The sequence below is a fragment of the Cyprinodon variegatus genome, unplaced genomic scaffold, assembly GCF_000732505.1.
Source record: "Cyprinodon variegatus isolate N-32 unplaced genomic scaffold, C_variegatus-1.0 Scaffold1769, whole genome shotgun sequence".
Lineage (NCBI taxonomy): Eukaryota > Metazoa > Chordata > Actinopteri > Cyprinodontiformes > Cyprinodontidae > Cyprinodon > Cyprinodon variegatus.
Window position 1 is genome coordinate 46,736 of NW_015152222.1, and position 17,794 is coordinate 64,529.

General features: G+C 38.2%; 3 protein-coding genes across 6 annotated transcripts in view; 2 read left to right on the top strand and 1 right to left on the bottom strand.

Annotated features, from left to right (window-relative positions):
* Window positions 1–4,238, top strand: part of LOC107104503 (amyloid beta A4 protein-like) — a 27,870-nt gene extending 23,632 nt beyond the window's left edge. For both annotated transcript variants that reach the window (XM_015404505.1, XM_015404506.1), the window contains 3 exons: window positions 586–674; window positions 3,252–3,398; window positions 3,479–4,238. In XM_015404505.1, coding sequence (XP_015259991.1) covers window positions 586–674; window positions 3,252–3,398; window positions 3,479–3,580 — 338 coding nt within the window. In that variant the 3' untranslated portion in view covers window positions 3,581–4,238. The remainder of the gene's footprint in view (window positions 1–585; window positions 675–3,251; window positions 3,399–3,478) is intronic.
* Window positions 4,239–5,477: 1,239 nt separating this feature from the next.
* Window positions 5,478–15,635, bottom strand: gabpa (GA binding protein transcription factor alpha subunit). Of its 3 annotated transcripts, none has more exons than XM_015404510.1 (10): window positions 15,527–15,635; window positions 12,336–12,428; window positions 12,110–12,254; window positions 11,920–12,004; window positions 11,604–11,825; window positions 11,326–11,520; window positions 11,179–11,235; window positions 10,183–10,305; window positions 9,784–9,976; window positions 5,478–6,523 (listed from the first exon to the last, which is right to left on the bottom strand). In XM_015404510.1, exons 2-10 carry the CDS (start codon window positions 12,410–12,412, stop codon window positions 6,304–6,306), a joined length of 1,317 nt encoding a protein of 438 aa, XP_015259996.1. In that variant the 5' UTR covers window positions 12,413–12,428; window positions 15,527–15,635; the 3' UTR covers window positions 5,478–6,303. The 3 variants fall into 3 exon arrangements, with proteins under 3 accessions (XP_015259996.1, XP_015259993.1, XP_015259994.1); XM_015404507.1 differs by having other exon boundaries at window positions 11,604–11,828; XM_015404508.1 differs by lacking the exon at window positions 15,527–15,635 and adding an exon at window positions 15,180–15,374 and having other exon boundaries at window positions 11,604–11,828.
* Window positions 15,552–17,794, top strand: part of LOC107104505 (splicing factor U2AF 35 kDa subunit-like) — a 9,991-nt gene continuing 7,748 nt past the window's right edge. Inside the window, exon 1 of the mRNA XM_015404511.1 lies at window positions 15,552–15,642. The gene's annotated coding sequence lies outside the window, so the exon portion shown is untranslated. The remainder of the gene's footprint in view (window positions 15,643–17,794) is intronic.

Genomic DNA, 17,794 nt, shown 5'->3' on the forward strand with positions numbered 1-17,794 from the left:
CGCCTTGTAGTCGTGAAAATACGGTACTGTAAAATTAATTTAAAATCCATGAATGAAATTACTTATCTGAACTATAAAACATTTATTGATTTATATTCCTGGATGTAATATATTATGAAGCATTGTGAAGGTTTAAAACATTTTTTTCTCTATATTATCTTGCATAAAAAGCAAATAAAACTGATATAACCTTTTCTCTGTGCTTTTTTCTGAATGTTTTTTTTACTTGAACTTAAAAAACCAAAACTGGCTAGGTGACAAGTAGCTGTATTGTAAAGGTAATTCTCCAGAGCTAATTTCCACTCAAACCGGTTGGAGAAAGTGGCTGGATGAGTTTGCATGTTTCCACAAATCAAAATTTCCACTGGTTGCTGTTTGGAAAATGCCCTTAGGAAATGATGCAACTCTTACTCACCGCTCAAGAGCAGAGACTAAAATGAAACTTAAGGTGAAAGGATAGTTGCTTTTGTTTTTTTTTTTAAGCTTAAAAATATGCTTGTCAGTTAAAATATTGTTTTGTTGCATGATATGTTTTTTTGTCAACTGCTGTTTTGTTTTCAAGAAAGATGCTTTTGTTTGCTTCAGTTTCTGCCTTAAAGCCAGAAGAGATGCCAGAGGTGCGGATGGACACGGAGAAGCAGAATGCTGGATATGAGGTTTACCATCAGAAACTGGTATGAATATCCTAGCAGGTCATTCCCTTTTTCCTTGAACAGCAGTTCTCCTCAGCAGCCATCAAGAGCGGCAGAAGCCTGTTGGTCATTTATAGTAGTCAGGCGTGTGGCACCAAGGAGAAACACAAGATAAGAGACCAGGATTTAGAGCCACTTGCTTAAAATAGAGTCCTAATTAGACACAAACACAGGAATAATGGAGGGACATTCAGATTTTCTTTCCATCACTTGTTACAAGTTTCATATGAAACTTGCTGTATCTTTAGAAACTTCAACTTAAAGCAACACTAAGTAACAATTTTACCCCAACATATCCTCATAAATGTCCCTGTGATGGTAAGCTATGTGTTTATGAGACATTTGAGAGATTTGTCATCTCCCCATACTAGGGTTGTCAAAAGTATCGATATTCAAAAAAGTATCGATACTGAAACGTTGTATCCAGATACAATACTTGTAGGGTAAATCCAAGAGTTTCAATTAAATCCGTGTTAGGTTGGACTTTTGTGGCTGACGCGTGTTCCAGGTTCCAAAAAAAAAACAATAGCCTCCACTGACGTCACGTTTTGCCTTTTTTATTTTAAAACAAAGGCGATAACAAAAAAAAACGAACGTATACAAAAATATACCTCTTAAACCTTCACAAAACTAAATCTGAGGTTCCACAGAGTAACGATATGAGCATGGCCCAAGCAAAAACACGGTCAGAAAACCGTGAGCCACCAACTTTCCTCCTCCCGTGTCTGTTTACAATGGTTACCTTACTGGGCACCTGGCGCAGAAAAATGATGTCATCAAAAGGCACACTAAGCAGCATCCTGTAAACATTTTAAATTAAAATTTTTTAACTTCTATATATTTTTAAATCAAATTATTATTGTCAGAGTCACTTTTGTAAATGAAATATCAAATTCTCATAATACAAATAATTTCAAACTATACATAAAACAGGCATATGGCGCCTACAATACTCTTTTTTTTAAAGTATCGATACAGTGCTACCACCAGTGGCACCTAAACAGTCATTCATCTTATGCACAGATTAGAGGACAATGCACTTTCAGAACACTGTGTGATTGAACAATTCTGTGCACTTTTCAGTTTCAGACTTTTTGTTGTAAGAGGTGCAGCTGCTGAGAATTATTTTAGTTTTTTAACTGGTTTAGCTAGTGTTAGTGTTATGTGTGCAAAGCATAGCCAAGGAAGGAAAACTTAATTTTATAAGTTTTTTATCAAGCTTGCTTAATATTGTGCACAGCATACAACCTCAAAATATTATTATTATTGTTTATTGTATTTATTTATTGTATTTTATTTATTAATGAAAATATTTCTGTTGAATTTTGGAGTCTTTGTTTTTATCCTTGTGGTGTCGAAAATGGTATCGAATATTTTCCTTAGTATCGGTATCGAGTTGAAAAGTTTAGTATCGTGACAACACTACCCCCTACTGTCTCTGTCCACAGACCCCAATAGCAGTCTCACAGCCACATTCATGAGACAAACAGCTTTACAGCAGCCCAATATAAAAGCTTCAGCAGCCATAATTCTCGCTCTGTGCTAACAGCAGTTGATTATAGAGCAGTTTATTAGTTTGGAGGTTTATGAAATGCTGGAGCCAGCAAATATGGCATAGAAAACTGTCAGAAGAGCTAAGGGAAAGAACATGTAAATCTGAACGAGATAGGACTCTAAATCTGTTGCAAGGAGTTTACTATGTGAAGAGACCTAAAACAAAAATAAAGTTACAAAACTGATGCAGATCTGACAGCATTATTATTGGACTTAAAAGTACAATATCTAACCTTATTTGTGTTATTGATTGTGATTTAAATGTGATCTATCTTTAAAACATGGAGAAGCTGAATCACCTAATAAGAACAATTGAAATACTTTTTACCTAAGAGGCACACATTTCACCAACCAATATAAGAGTCACACTTTAGAGTGAAAAGGCTGCTACACACTAGTTTACATATGATCATTTACAGTAATAACCACCTCTTTAGAATTTTGATGGTGATATGTGTCTTCCTGCTGCTGAGAGAGTGACTGTTTAAAACAGTGCTATTTTCAAACTGTCCTGTAGGGGGAGCACCACTCAAATTATTTAGTGCTGCCTCTTATTTTGTAGTGAGCTACACTCTTCTGGGCTGCTCAGTGGCGCAGTGGGTAGCACTTACAGCAAGAAGGTTCTGGCTTCAATTTCCGACCCGGGATCTTTCTGTATGGAGTTTGCATGTTCTCCCTTAGCATGCGTGGGTTCTCTCTGGGTACTCTGGCTTCCTCCCACAGTCCAAAAGACATGACTGTTAGCTTAATTGGCTTCTCTAAATTCTCCTTAGGTGTGAGTGTGTGCCTGAATGGTTGATGGACTGGCCACCTGTCTAGGGGGTACCCCGCCTCTCACCCATAGACAGCTGGAGCAACAGCACCCGCCCGCAACCCCACTTGGGATAAGCGTGACGGGGAAAAAAAGGATGGATGTTTAAATTCAGCAAATCATTATTTCTTCAGTTCCTCTCATTGTGCTACTAATTAGTGAGCAATGCTTCTCATATGAATGTGTTTCTGTAGGTGTTTTTTGCTGAGGATGTGGGGTCCAACAAGGGGGCCATTATTGGGCTGATGGTCGGAGGAGTCGTCATAGCAACCGTCATTGTCATTACTTTGGTGATGCTGAGAAAGAAACAATACACCTCCATCCATCACGGTGTAATCGAGGTAAACGGGTAGTTTACAGCTCCAGTTTGTCTTTCCTTCTGTTCTTCTCTTCACAAATCCCCATATCCATGTTTTTAAAGGTGGACGCTGCAGTGACCCCCGAGGAACGCCATCTGGCCAAGATGCAGCAGAACGGCTATGAGAATCCCACTTACAAGTTCTTCGAGCAAATGCAGAACTAAGGAATTGTGGGGTGGCGTTTCCTTCAGGTGTTCTCCTCAGCACAACTCTGTCACCATCCTGCTCTTTTCCTTTTTGATCCCTCGCCCTTTACCCCTGCAGGGAGCTGAACCAAGGGCCTTTCAACAAAGATGGTTTTGAACGCTTAACACATCAGATCAATCTGTGCATGTCTCTGCCAGGGGGTTTAGGCCAAAGGGAAATGGCATGGAATCAAGTCTTTTTTTTTTTTTTTGCTATTAGATTCCCCCTCAAACAGACAACGGTACCCTGGTTTACCTGCACGTTCAGCCAATCACAACTTCACAAGGTGTTTGTACAGGAAACCCCTTTGTTTAAATGACATCATCATCTGCTCTCAGATTTCATGGTGAGGCTCTTAGAGCTCATTGACGCACGACTGAAGTGTTTCAGGTAGATTTTACATAAAAGGAGAAAAAAAAAAGAAAAATATACCCACAATCAAAATATTTAGAAGCTAATGATATTTAATGTTTTTTTTATTGTGTAATATAATAAGCCAGAGATTAGCTGTAAGTGTAGTGCATGGCGTTATTGATCGGGAGGTCCTGGGAGCGGACCTCTCTCTAGATATTCTTGCAGGATTGTATATTTCCAGTGTCTTCTTTGTGAAATCGTGATATGAAGGAAAAAAAAAAAGAAGTATTGAGAATCTGTTCTGCTTTGTTGTCGCACAGAGTTGCTTTAATTGAAACTTTCGCTCATCTCCATGCTTCACTGTTTCGTTAGCTGCATGGGCGTGCAAAATATGAAGTGTTTTAGAATCCGAAAGGAAAGAAGATTGTGGTACTGTTTGTGTTCTATGCACTCAGCCTGACTTTTATCACCAAATATGAATATGGTTGATTTTTATGCCGACTGTCGCCGCACTTTGTGATCTTTGCTTTTGAACAAAGATTAAAGAGAAAGTTCAACATTTTAAAATGAGGTTCTGTTTTAGAAGCAGTTAATGTCTTAGTTGCTGTAGATCACTCAGCTAATATTAGCTGCACGTCATCCATGGTGAATTAGAAGAACAACTTATATTTTAGCATTTTTACATATAAACAACAGTTCTCTCACAGAGCAAATGGTCTTTAAAAATATGTGGAAACGTCAACTTTTATGGCTTTAATGGCTTCAGGCAGAAAGCTGGGCATGTGTTTTTAAGGTGAAGATTTTTAATTCTGGATTAAATCAGATTACAACTTTTAAAGCTGTAATGATATTACTGCATTTCTCTATTATTTAACCAATAATATTAAATCTTGCGCCACCAATGACCTTCCTGTGTGAAACCTTCGTTAAATGGAACACCTAAAGGGTTCTCAGGTTAAAAAAAATTACCCAATTTAAATAACACAAATGTAAAAATCCATTTTTTTGCACCGTTTTTATAATGTTCGCCGCTTTTGTGTTTTTGAACACATTGGAGTTTTAAAGTTTCTTCAGCCTCACGGACCAACTAACCTGGTTTATTACGGATCATCTGCTCTAAGATATGAACTGTTCATAACCTTTAACAGAACCGCAATTCTGAATCTGGAACTATCCCTTTAATGTCAAGCTTTAGAAAGTTTTATTTTGTATAGCATATCATTCCTGATTTAACTCTCTTATGTATTGATTGTAAATATATGGTCGATGACCCAGTTATGGAGTTGTTTTTGTCAAAAATCCTGGAAGTTCCAGACATGTAATCTCATTCCTCACATCTGGAAGCAGTTTTGTACACAGCTGAAATCATTGCAGACATTCAGGAGTGGCAGTGCTCAGCATAAGCAAAGTAATCAAGATGTTTTCCAGATGGTTCTGTATTAACCACAAATGCATTCCTTCATCAAATCAACCATTCTATTTTTCTACATTCGCCGTGTATACATGTACAGTGCTGTATCGTTTTTTTTTTGGTTGCACATTTGTTTAAATGCCCCTAAAAGCCAGATACGTTTAACTCCCCCTAAGTTATTCTAATGGTTACCATGAATGTGACATGATTATATATATTGCATTATCGTCAAAATACAACACATATCACCTCTGTAAATGTACAGACACCAACTGAAGCTCTTAATCAGGTGAATGTTTAATAAATGCTTTATTTCTCCTTTGAACGTGTAATGACCTTTCCCCTATGTGTGGTTTGATGAAACATTTGCTTAAAGTAAGAAAAGCTTTCTACACTCCCCCATTCCATTAATAAATTTTGAATGTACATATTCATGTTTGGCTGATTGTTTTTGTATGTTTTTAGTCTTGAAAAGATTTACATTTCACACAAAGCTGTTAGAAAATGCTTGTCACTTTATTCCCCTTTGGCGGACAAAAAAAAAAGGGTCCAACACTTTAGGGAAATGCACTAAATAAAATACAAAACGAGTCTTATGAAAATACATTGCCTTCGTGGCTATCAAAAAACATGAAATATTTGTATATACAGTGGAAAAGATCCTGGATTACACAGAAAAAGCGCACAAAACAAAGCTTTTAATTTGGATTTCAGTCACACTCATTCAGCCATGCACGCACCAGTCCTTCACTATAAACACTCTCATCCTGGGCACGCTTCAGTTGGGTAGTTGAGGAAAAGCTAAAATAACAAAAAAAAAACAACACCTGCCTCAGTCTAAGCTGAATTTCACTGTATTTACAAGTTTTTAATCCAGGCTAATCAGAGATCAGCTTGGCTGGCCTAATGATGTACAGTTTCCAGCCGCGGACTCCTTCAGCTGTCCTTATCCAGAGTGGTAGCCAGCGTCACCGTAGTGATGGGCTGTCCGATGCCGTGCATCTGAATGCGAGCAAGTTTCTTCTGTTCGCACTCTGTCACCAGGCTGTTGAGCTCGGCGGCGCTGTAGCCAATCAGAGTCCTCAGGTCGCATACAAACTTGTAGACAAAGCGCTTGCCCTGCACCTTGCTGATCATGTCGCCGTCATAGTAGTACCTGAACCAGAGCAAAGCTACTATCAGTAAAAGCATTGTTACCACACACTGTATGACCTCAACCATAAATACTTTCCTGTAAGTTTAAAAGATTGCACTTTATGAGGAAGGGCGGCTAAATAAAAATGAGCAGTGGGGATTTTTTTTTTCTTTTTTAAGGATTAATGTTTAGAATGTTTTCTGCTAAAGTAAACCATGCTTTTTTTCTAAAAATCCAATTAGTTTTAGCACATATTGTTAAACAGACTCGAGCACTTTAAACCGTTAACATTCACCTTCGCTGAAATGCAGGCCAGGTATAATGGGATTTACTGGGTTCAATGGAAAAGTAAAAGATAAATACTATTCTGGCTGCATGCTCGAGGCAGAGCTTTGAGTTTAGACAGGAGTCAGTTCCTACAGCCAAGTCCTACTAAACCTTAAACTAAAGTTCATCCATCTTTTTGTTAGCTCTGACCAGCTCTCCTGTCCATGGTGGAGAAACTCCTTACAGCCAGCTACGTTCAGGGTCACCATTAGTGGGGTGTTTTAGTGAGGATCAGCAGTATTGGCAGCTTCCATGATGCTCTTCCTACTCTGGTGTCAGATGAGCCTACCCCATCAGACCAGCATACCTCTAATCAATACGCATGTGCAAGACGTCAGATTTGAGTTTATTCCTTCAGTTTTGTATAAAAATAGAATTTAAACTACCCTGACCCTACCCTTTAGTCATGTACAAGAAAAATAATGTAAGGTCAGATCGCCATACGCTTAAAAAAAAACACCAAAAAGTAAGTAATTAGTTTTTTCGTACCTGATTAAAGGGATACATAACCGTTGAGGTAGTTTAAAGTGTATTTTTCCTACAAATCTAATGGGATAAATGGGTATTGACTACGGGTATGCTGGTCTTACTGGGTATCCTCATCTGACAGAACACCGGCCTTCCAGTTTAATTGGACAGCTATGTCTTTAAATCTTTGCAGTCCTGCCAAACGCTTTTCATTCCTACATAAAACCTGGTCTCCTTGCTTATGATTAGTTTTCTGAAATTAAATACAACCTAACAGACTTGTGTTTCTAAGGTTTAGTGTGCAGGTTCATTCCTACACACCATGGCTATCTAACCTCAACACCTTGTAGAGATTCACATAGTATGTTCAAAATAATTGAGGTTTAAAATCCCAGTATTAAAGCAACATTCAATATGGTCTGGTAGGTTTGTTATAGTATCAGGACACCCCTGTCACCCTAGACAGTGTTTATGCACCAAATTGGGATGATGATAAGTTCATATCCAAGTTTTTCACATCTATGTAATTATAAAGTTAGGATGTTCAGCATCCTAACTTAGACAGATCTTTAACCAGACCATACTCCCTTACAAAGTCAGCCAAACTACTTTGATCCACTGCATCAAAGCTGGGTTTTTCAGATCCATGGAGGTTTCCAGACAAATAATTATTTTCCTTTTTTTCCCCATCTGTCAGAATAGACTTATTTTCTCTTAGCTAACAGATTAATTTCTAATATATGCTCATGTGGCAACCATAGTATAATAATTTCAGATCATGCTCCCACTTCTCTATAAACATTTTTCCGACTTACAGACGAAACGATGGAGCTTTAAATCGATTCTACTAGCTAATTACCTCTTTGTTGAACATGCAACAACCACCTCTTAAGTATTTTTTTTTTTTTTTACAATAAATGACACTCTAGATGTATCAAGGGGCCCTTTATGGGAAACCTACAAGACATATCTTAGAGGCTATGTAATTTCTTACACAGCTTACCTTAAGAAAGCCAATTTGAAAAGAATAACAGAGTTAACACAAATGATCCTTGAAGTTGACGATTATTATTCTACAATCCCAGATCCTGCACGCTACAAAAGATGATTGCAACTTCATTCTGAACTGGCTCTTTTAACCACCAATGAAGCAGAACAGCAACTGCTTAAATCCTAACAAAAATTCTTTTAGTCTGAAGACAAAGCTGGCAAACTCCTTGCTCAGCAATCCAGAGCAGCTGCAGCCTCTAAGCCAATCCCAACCATAAAATCCCCCTCTGGTACCACCCTTTCTGACGCAAAAAGTATAAATTAAACATTTGCAAAATCTTATTCTGATCTATATGCATCTGACCTCCCTCAGTTAAACTCACCTAATATACTTCATAATATTGTTTTCCCCACAATAGAAGAGGAGTGGGTAGAAAAATTAGCAGCGCAACATCTCCATCTTCAGGCCAATTTATGCTTTTGAAACATAGCCTAGCATTTTACAAGGAACTTTCCCCACTTCTTTCCAAGATCTTAAGTGATGTATATAATGAGTCATTGTCTGTTGGCCATCTACCAACTTTAAATGATGCTACTATTTCTCTGCTGTTAAAAAAGGATAGGGATCCCTTACTTTGTAGTAGTTTCAGACCCATATCACTCTTAAAAGTTGATTACAAAATTCTTGCTAAACTTTTATGACTCTGTCTCCCACAGATTCTACTAGAAATTATCTCTTGATCAAACAGGCTTTATATTGGGTAGACAATCATTTCACAACACTAGAAGGCTTTTCAATATACTCAACACTCCTGCTGGGCCCCCTGCTGACTGCACCGGACTGGGCATTTGAACCGAGCCATCAGCTCTGGATCCAGAGCCAGCCAGGAACGGAGAGACCAAACCCGACCCGGTGACTGTATGCTTTCCCCCCCGCCCGCCCGGTAAGGCAGGCGGGGGAAAACACGGGTCTTTCGAATCTTCCTGTAATCACCTTAGTTGATAAACTTTTCTTGATGGACCCCAATCATATTTTTAGGGCACTTGACTCTAATACTGCTGTCTTTCCTCTAGAATGAAAAAACCTATAGGAACAAGATCTAGGTTTGACTCTTGAAAAGGACCAGTGGACTAATATTTAGAATTTACAATTAGTACACATCTCCTCTATCTGTAAAAGACATGGTCTAATCCAATGAAAATTAATACATAGGACCTACTATACAGATCATACACTGACAAAATTCTACCCCAACGTCGCAGACACCTGTGATAGATGTAATCAGTCTCCTGCTGACCTCATGCACATGTTTTGGTTATGTCCCAAGTTGAAACGGTTTCTCAATAAAGAAATTAATTATGCAGTGCAGTGCATGTCTAAATAAATATATAACAGAAGAGGAATCAATGAATTAATCAATATATTTAAGATGTTACTTAATAAAATCATAGACCCCGGAGGAAACAAGACATGATATCAATGAGGAGAAACAAACCTCAGGGCTCTGCTGAGCTTCTCATAGTTCATTGTTGGCTTGTTCTTGCGTTGGCCCCATTTCTGTGCCACAAGCTCCGGCTGGTTGAGCTTGAACTCTCCCTCCTCGCCAACCCAAGAGATGCAGTCTCTGGCGTCTTTGTCCGTCAGAAGCTCCAGCAGGAACTGCCACAACTGGATCTGACCGTTGTTACCTGACGGCCATCGCACAAGGGAAATAAGGTTTTAACTTTTTTAGTAATAAATTATAGGAATTATAGTTCCTGCAACTAATCGACAAGGCTCTTAAGTCAGGTATTTAAATGTGATAAATAGTATAAAACCAATCAAATTCATTTAAATAAATCTTGGTTACATAAAATATAAAATGCTGAGCTTTCTGTGATGTGTGGTGACCAACCTGTGCGGTTGCCGGGTGAACTGCGCTCCTCTCCTGAAATTCGGGGTGCTCTGGGGCCTCGGTTGTGTTTCAGTACTTTTATAGCAGTAGGGGTGCTGACTTGGGCTGGAATTATTTGAACAGCTGCAGAGGCACACAACAGTTTGCATAAATACGTGAACCCACCACAGTGACGCAGACATGTCAGCAAAACTGTTTGGATCCTGTTAAGTTTTGCTGCTGAATATTTATTTCTAACAAATTGAGTGTTTGAATGCAATTTATTTATTTTGATAGTAAAGTATCAGTAAAGCTTGGTCAAACATGATTTGTTGTTGTTTAGTAGATGAGAATATCCACATAATATACATGTATGAGTCATATGAATTATAGCAAAAGTCCATTTAAATTATGGCTGAATGATTTTGCCAAAAAGCTAAACTATTATTTTCAACCAATATCACAATTTTCTAGGGATTTTCTTTGCATTAAACACAAACATTTAGACCATAATCCATAGTTGCTTTACTTTGCTGTAACCTTTGTGTTAAAAAGTTCTTAGTTCTACTATCATGCATGGATCTGCATGCTAGCTACAACTCTCTCTTCCCTACTTTGTGGCGTAAAACCCACTTAAACTGTAATACCATCACCTAAATGGCTAGAGGGAGAAATTTAGGGTCTTACTCTTGTAATGTGACTACATTTGAGTTCTTCTGCAATTTGAAAATTGCATTTTTCTAAATTGTGATTATATTGCAAATGCAATTAAATGCCCATCCCTAACTTAAATGACTGAATATGGAATTTCAATTCCAACAAATAATCCAATTTGGCTTATTTCTCTACTAAACTGTTGAGAAGTTATGCAGAATACAATAGATCAGAGGTGTCTCTTTAAGTGAAAGGACAGGTTTAAAACGTTAAAGAAAAATAGAAATTAAAGTTTTTGATTTTTTAAAACCTCATCAGACCCTACGTTATGTCAGTAACACAAACACAGGCCAGTTTACTTACGTTGATCAATAGTGACGGTGGCGTCCCCCCCTGACTGGTCCTGGCTGGCCAACACATCTGAGATAAATACAAGTAGTTACTCTTTACAGAATTGAGTAAATAAGAGACCTCCGTCCCAGTGCTTAGATTTCCTTCCAGCTAGCTTACATTTGCGCAGCAGCTCCAGGTGGCTCCACAGTATCTCGCCGTTGGGCACTTTCTGAAGGAATTCCTCTTGGCTGAAAGAGCAGAGCTCTCGTCCAGGGATGTGGATGCTGCCGATTTCCATCTCGTCTATATTGAACTCCTTCATGACCCAAACGGCCCAATGGATCACCTGATCAGCTGTCCAGAGCAAGGGGTCTGCGGAAGAGCGAGACGTTTAAGATCCGTACCGCTAATGGTAAGTTAATTGCTAATGGGATTCTGGTGAAGGCGTTTCTTACCGTATGGTATTCCTAGCCGAACCTGCTCTTTGCGATAACCTTCCAACGCCGCGGCCCATCGTGTCACCTGCTCTGAGGTCTCATCAGTCAGGGAAGACCGCTCCACCGCAATCAGCTGCCCCTCCTCCACCATTGTCCCATCTTCTCCTGCAGCATCCGGGTCAATCACTACTTCTACTGTTTCTACTGGCTTCACTATTTCCAAAATGTTCAGCTTCTCTTCTCCTGGGCAAAAAAAGAAACACTTAATGTGATGATTTTGTTAAAATCTGGATTACAGGAGAATCATTTTAATGAGGTCTGGTTAAACTTGTACCTGGTCTGGTTATAATCTGCAAGCTGAGCTGCACGGTGCCATCTGTCTTCACTCCCTGATCAAAGAGGCTGTGATCCGGGTGAAGCTGAAACAAGGAAGGCAACAAATTAGAACACTGGAAAAAAAAAACAAGAGCAGTTGAAATACTAGCTTTAAAATACGAGATTATTTAATCACAAACCGATCTTACCTGAATGTCTTGTAAGCAAATGTCGAATCCATCCAGACAGAACTGGACCCGAGGCTCCAAGAGTTTCTTCAGATTCCCAATCGGCTCGTTGATGTCAATGTCTTGTTGAACTAAATCCGATGCAGTGATTGTCTGCTCCTCAATGCTACAAATGTTAAACTGTTAGAACAAAAATATGTTCGCTCTGTGCAATCACAGCTGTGTTTACATCAGTTTTTATGCTTACCCTTCCTCTAGGCATGCTTGTTTCTCCCGTTCATCTATCTCTATCTCTATCATCTCCTCTGGCTCGCTTTTAGCCATCCTGACTGATAGATCCCTGGAAGACAGAAGATAAAGTGTTTGATTCAGATTAATTTCACTGAAACTTTATACAGAGAAAGGATCAGAAAAGGTAAACCACAAATAATAACAAAGTTTAACTGACATTTATTTTGCTTATCATTTTTTTTTTTTTTATTAGACACCTTTTTTTGATTAAAAATTTAATAATCAGACTTATTTGAACTGCTATAAGTGAGCTGTTCTTACAGCAAAGGGCTTGTTTTTAAAACTATGCTTAAATTATTTAATTACCAATTTATCTATTATTTCAATACTTGTCTGTTCTGCTAAATAGTTTCAGCTTCAACTTTCATACTAATGTGTTTTTTTTTTTAAATCAAATTGCTGGTTATGAAGCTAAAAAACACTGCTAATGGCAACTTAAAGGATGATGATGAGTAATTTTAGCATCAAGGTGCTTCAAACTGTTTAAGGTAATTACACACAAGTTGAAACAACATGTTGAACTGTGGTGCCCCCTAGTGGCTCCAAATAGTTGGTTTTAACCACCAAAGGTGTTTAAATTTATGTAAAACAGACCAAAAATAGCAGTCATTGCTAAAGCCATGTGTGGATTAAAGGAAACAAAATCACTCCTATTGTATATTTCAATTATATATTAGTTGAGGCGGAGTGGCAGCCAAGTGGTTAGGACATAGAGCTTAGAATCCCGAGGTTTTCATTTCGAGCCCCACTCCCACAGACTGCCACTCTGGGTCTCTGAGCAAGACCCTTAACCCCACACTGCTCCCCGGGCACCCCATGATAGCAGCCCACTGCTCCCAAAGGGGGTGGGTTAAATGCAGAGGTAAATTTCTCTAATGTGAGATCAATACATTTCAATTTTTTTTTTTTTATCAGGAAAAACAAATCCCCTCTTTACCTTGCTAATATCAGCAAATGATTTTAACGCACCTTTTTAGCTGTTAAGGGCTCAAAATATTATATCAAATCATATAAATAATATATATTTCTTTTAGTTCTCATGTGTATGGGGTGCTTTTTTGCCTATTATTTACCAAACTTCTCTGTCTTCTGGTCTTCATTTTGTTTGATAAATCATAAATAAACAGGAAGATTTCTCCAGTGAAAGCTGTAAGAACTCACTCCTTGTTGTGGCTGCCATGACCCAGACGACTGAGAATTTGCATAGGCAACTAACAAGCATAATTTAATTTTGATGTATAAAATGAAACTATTCTAGGCCTCTTTTAGGAGGATAGCTTTTTTAGGGGTTGTTGAGAAAGAATAATGTCCACCATAAAATGAACAAGGTTCCTTATAAACAAGGACTTTACAGTGCCATCAATACATAACCACACCTAACCCAGAAGTACAGCACATAGGAAAATTCCCACTACTACAGTTCTTTTTTTATTTGTTACAACATAAATTGTCAACTAAAGAATGAATGTACAAATTATAAATTCAAGGTCTAATTAAATATGTTGTAATGGTTAATCACGGCTGATTTTAAACTTTAAAAAAACATAAAGGTTATTAAAATAAAATAATGATTCCATGATTTTTGGCCCTAAAGGAACCCTGGCAATTAAACTGAGATGCTCACATACAAAAACAAAAAAAAATAAAAAAAAAACAAAGAAAAAAAATAAAATGTTTTTAATTCTTTTTAAGTTTTGCATTTTTACATATAATTAAACCTGCAATATTAAACTGGATTTTTATAATAGAAAATGATGGAATAATTGCTTTAGATCATTACTAAACATGTTATATTCAATGTTTATCAAAGGTCACTTTATGTTACTTGTTTTGAAACGTCATCTTTCTGTTAGATGAATCTTTAAGAAATGTATTTATTTACTTAAATTATTAGTCCTCAAACATCCTATGTGAAAATGAAGTATTCAGGATCATTCTTAGAATTAGCTTTTATTTAACTAGCACCTTTCTTTAAGCAAATAAATAAAAGTAATAAGTAGAACTAGTGAAGTGGCACAAAATGCAACATTACAAATTATAATTTGAAATATGGAGTATTCAGTAAAAATAAAAGCTTGTATTTTTTTATCCAAGTTAACACACATATATGACCAGCAGTGATTTGTCCATGGTAGAAAGGCCTCTGAGCCTCGGCTCCTCATTGGCCGCCAGGGACACCTCACTCCGGGGCAGGGTTTACTAACGCGAGGTCGAGGCTTTGGCATTCTGGGCCAACTGTTAGGCCTCAAAAACAAAATTATTGACCAAATATAACTATGTATCCCGAATAGGTCAAACGGGAATAGACAATAAAAAAAATTTGAGGAAAGCAGTGTACATGTGCAGCAAATAAGTAGCAGGCCTGTGCTGAAATAAGTTAGCAACACAACAGCAGCGCGTGGCGAGGCAGGGCATAACTCAACCGTTGGTCCTCTACTGCCTTCGGTGCTAAACTACGGTTAAAATATTCTGAGTGCGCAAGAGGGCTTATAACTTCTGATTTTTTTGGTCAAAAGACACCATAAACTCTGGATGTAGAAAACTTTTAAAACGGAAATAGAATAAACGGAAACAAAACAGCATAGGGCAAATTGAAAGGAGCCGGAAATCCTGGCTAAAGGTTTTACAGCGTTACAAGACTTCCGAGATCCGCCGTTCGGATCAACACAGCTAGTTTTTCCTTTTACTGGTAAACTAAGCCTAAAATCCACCACGAAATAATCGATTTTATGAAACTATGACAATTTAATTATAAAGTCTGGACTAAAATTAATCGAATCATCTCGGGACGTGTACCTACTGTCTGTTTGCAGGGAGTATCGGCGTCAGCTTAGCCTTACCAGCTAACAGCTAGCGGTACTTTAAGGCTACTTCTGTATTTTTGCAGAACCCAACAAGGAACCGTCTGTAGTTCTAGTTAACCCAGCTTCGGCGGGACTACGCTTGTTACATGAGGGGAACTTCTCGGCGAGGTGGGCGGCCTCTTGGCAGTAGCCTCAGTGTGCCTAAGCTAGCAGGGTTAGCTTTGCTGCTTTAGCTCTAAAATAGCGGGAAGAGGCAGGGCGAGACTAAACAAATCCCATCTAGTATTGTACTAGCATGTTAAACAGTCCTCAGATCTAACATCTTTCCTGTGAATATCAATACCTTCAAAATGTCAAACTTTTTACAGATCAGAGGTCCAATTTGCACCAGGTCCCGACGTATCTTCAAGTTTTTGGGCCAACAACATAGCCACAGAAATGAGGGGCGGAGACTAACTGGTAACACTTGGCTCACATTTTTTGAAACAAAATACAGTTAAGAGTGAGTTTGTTTGTTTACGTGTTGATTATGTGTAATAAAGATAATAACAAGAACTTTCATTGCCTTTTTACCCCTCTCATCTTGTCATGTAACAACCACTAACTATTATGTCCAAAGATATAGTGATCTCACAGTGGAGAAATGCATTGGTGCAAAGTAGTGCATAACTGTTTACTAAAAAACAGAACACAACCAATGCTTTGCATTTTGTAGAACAACTTTAACCTGAAGTTACAGCTGCATGTCTGGGTATGTTTGCAAAAATGTGTTTTGTTCCTGTTTGTTTTCTTCTCAAAATGACTTCAAGATCAGTGGTCCATTTAAAACACTGATCTGAACCATCATGATGCAGCTCTAGGTGTTGGTAAGGTTCTGTTCAGCACCCTAAAGCTCTATCTTTCCAGTTCTTTTCCCTGAAAAGAGATCACTCGGGACAAACTCTTTAAATAACACCTCATAACTTATATGTATTAAATAACCAGGAGACATGACAACAGATTTTGATAGAAATTGTAATCTTACTCAGATTAGAGAAATTGCTTATGGTTACAGAATGTGGGCTGCTCACCTCTAGGGAAGTATGCCAGATTAACAGTTAAAAAGGCATTTTATACATCTCCAGTCTGCCACATCATCATATTTTACATTATACACCTTAGCAGATGATTAGTCATCCATGGCTCCAGCCTTATCAAAATAGGACACCGCTTTAATTCCATTTCCAAATCTTTGCCATGTACAGAATGAAGTTTATAACCATATATCCAGACAGAGGAAATGTCCTAATTAGATTAAAATGTTAGTTCTGATGCGCAACAGGCAGCCCATACCGGGGTGTGATAAACTCACACATCTTTAATGATAATTATCCTAACATTTCACCTTGTCTCAAGTCTTCCCCTGCCTCCAGTGTGCTTTCAATCTCAAGATCAGCCCATAAAGGCACACATAAAGTCTCTCCTGAAAGATGAAAGTATTCTTTATGATATTTTTGGCTATCCAATTATTAATTGATTAATCAGAAAAAAAAATAGAAAAATAACTGACAGATTAATCATTTTATAAAATCTTAATTATTTGCAGCCATAAATGTATCTTTTTTTTTTTTTACAATTTTGATGTAATTCCTTCTCTAAGTGGGTTGCTCTGTCAGCTAAAGGCATGTTTTATAGCCTCTATAGTCAAGTAAACAATTAATCAATTACTAAATTATTTGTAGATTAATTCAATAACCGATTAATATGATTGATTGTTTCAGCCCAAAATTTTAGGGCTTTTAGCACTGTTTATCTTCACATAGGTCCCTTTTGATGATCTGGGTATCTTCAATTAAAATATATAACAAACAGTCTACTAAATACAAAGCTGAACATTTTAGTTCATGATAATTATCATTTTGTAACATTCAAACAGCATCTAAAGCTGTCACTAAAGAGGCAAATCAGCTGCATGCATGATGGTCAATAAAAACATGGTCAAAACACTCATTTCGCTTCAATTCAGTATCACCTTAAGACAAAAGCTACAGGTGATAGTACTCCCCTTTTTAGCAGCCTGTTAGATACCAAAGCATCTGCATTGTGGCATTTTGTTGTTACGCTCTAAAAACAGTGGAGTTGGTTGTGGACTTTAGAAAGAGCGCAGCCCCAGCTACCCCCATCACCCTCTGTGACTTCACCATTGACATTGTGAAGTCTTTCCGCTTCCTGGGAACTATCATCTCCCAGGACCTAGAGTGGGAGCTGAACATCGACTTCCTCACCAAAAAAGCCCAGCAGAGGATGTACTTCCTGCGGCAGCTGAAGAAATTCAACCTGCCCAGGACAATGATGGTGCAGTTCTATTTCTCCATCATTGAGTCCATCCTCACTTCCTCCATCACCATCTGGTACGCTGGTGCCACCGCTAAGGACAAGAGCAGACTTCAGCGTGTCCTCCGTTCTGCAGAGAAGGTGATTGGCTGCAATCTCTCCAGGAGCTGCACGCCTCCAGGACTCTTTGGCGTGCAGGGAAGATTGTGGCTGATCCCTCACACCCCAGGACTCTTTGGCGTGCAGGGAAGATTGTGGCTGATCCCTCACACCCCAGGACTCTTTGGCGTGCAGGGAA

Bases quoted from the DNA above. Each gene is read 5' to 3' on its own strand.
- gabpa (XM_015404507.1), bottom strand. From the start codon at position 12,412: ATGGCTAAAAGCGAGCCAGAGGAGATGATAGAGATAGAGATAGATGAA. The intron at 9,977-10,182 runs GTTGGTCACCAC...GATGGCCGTCAG, and splicing joins TTCACCCGGCAACCGCACAG to GTAACAACGGTCAGATCCAG. The intron at 6,524-9,783 runs GTTTGTTTCTCC...GCTCTGGTTCAG, and splicing joins AAGCTCAGCAGAGCCCTGAG to GTACTACTATGACGGCGACA.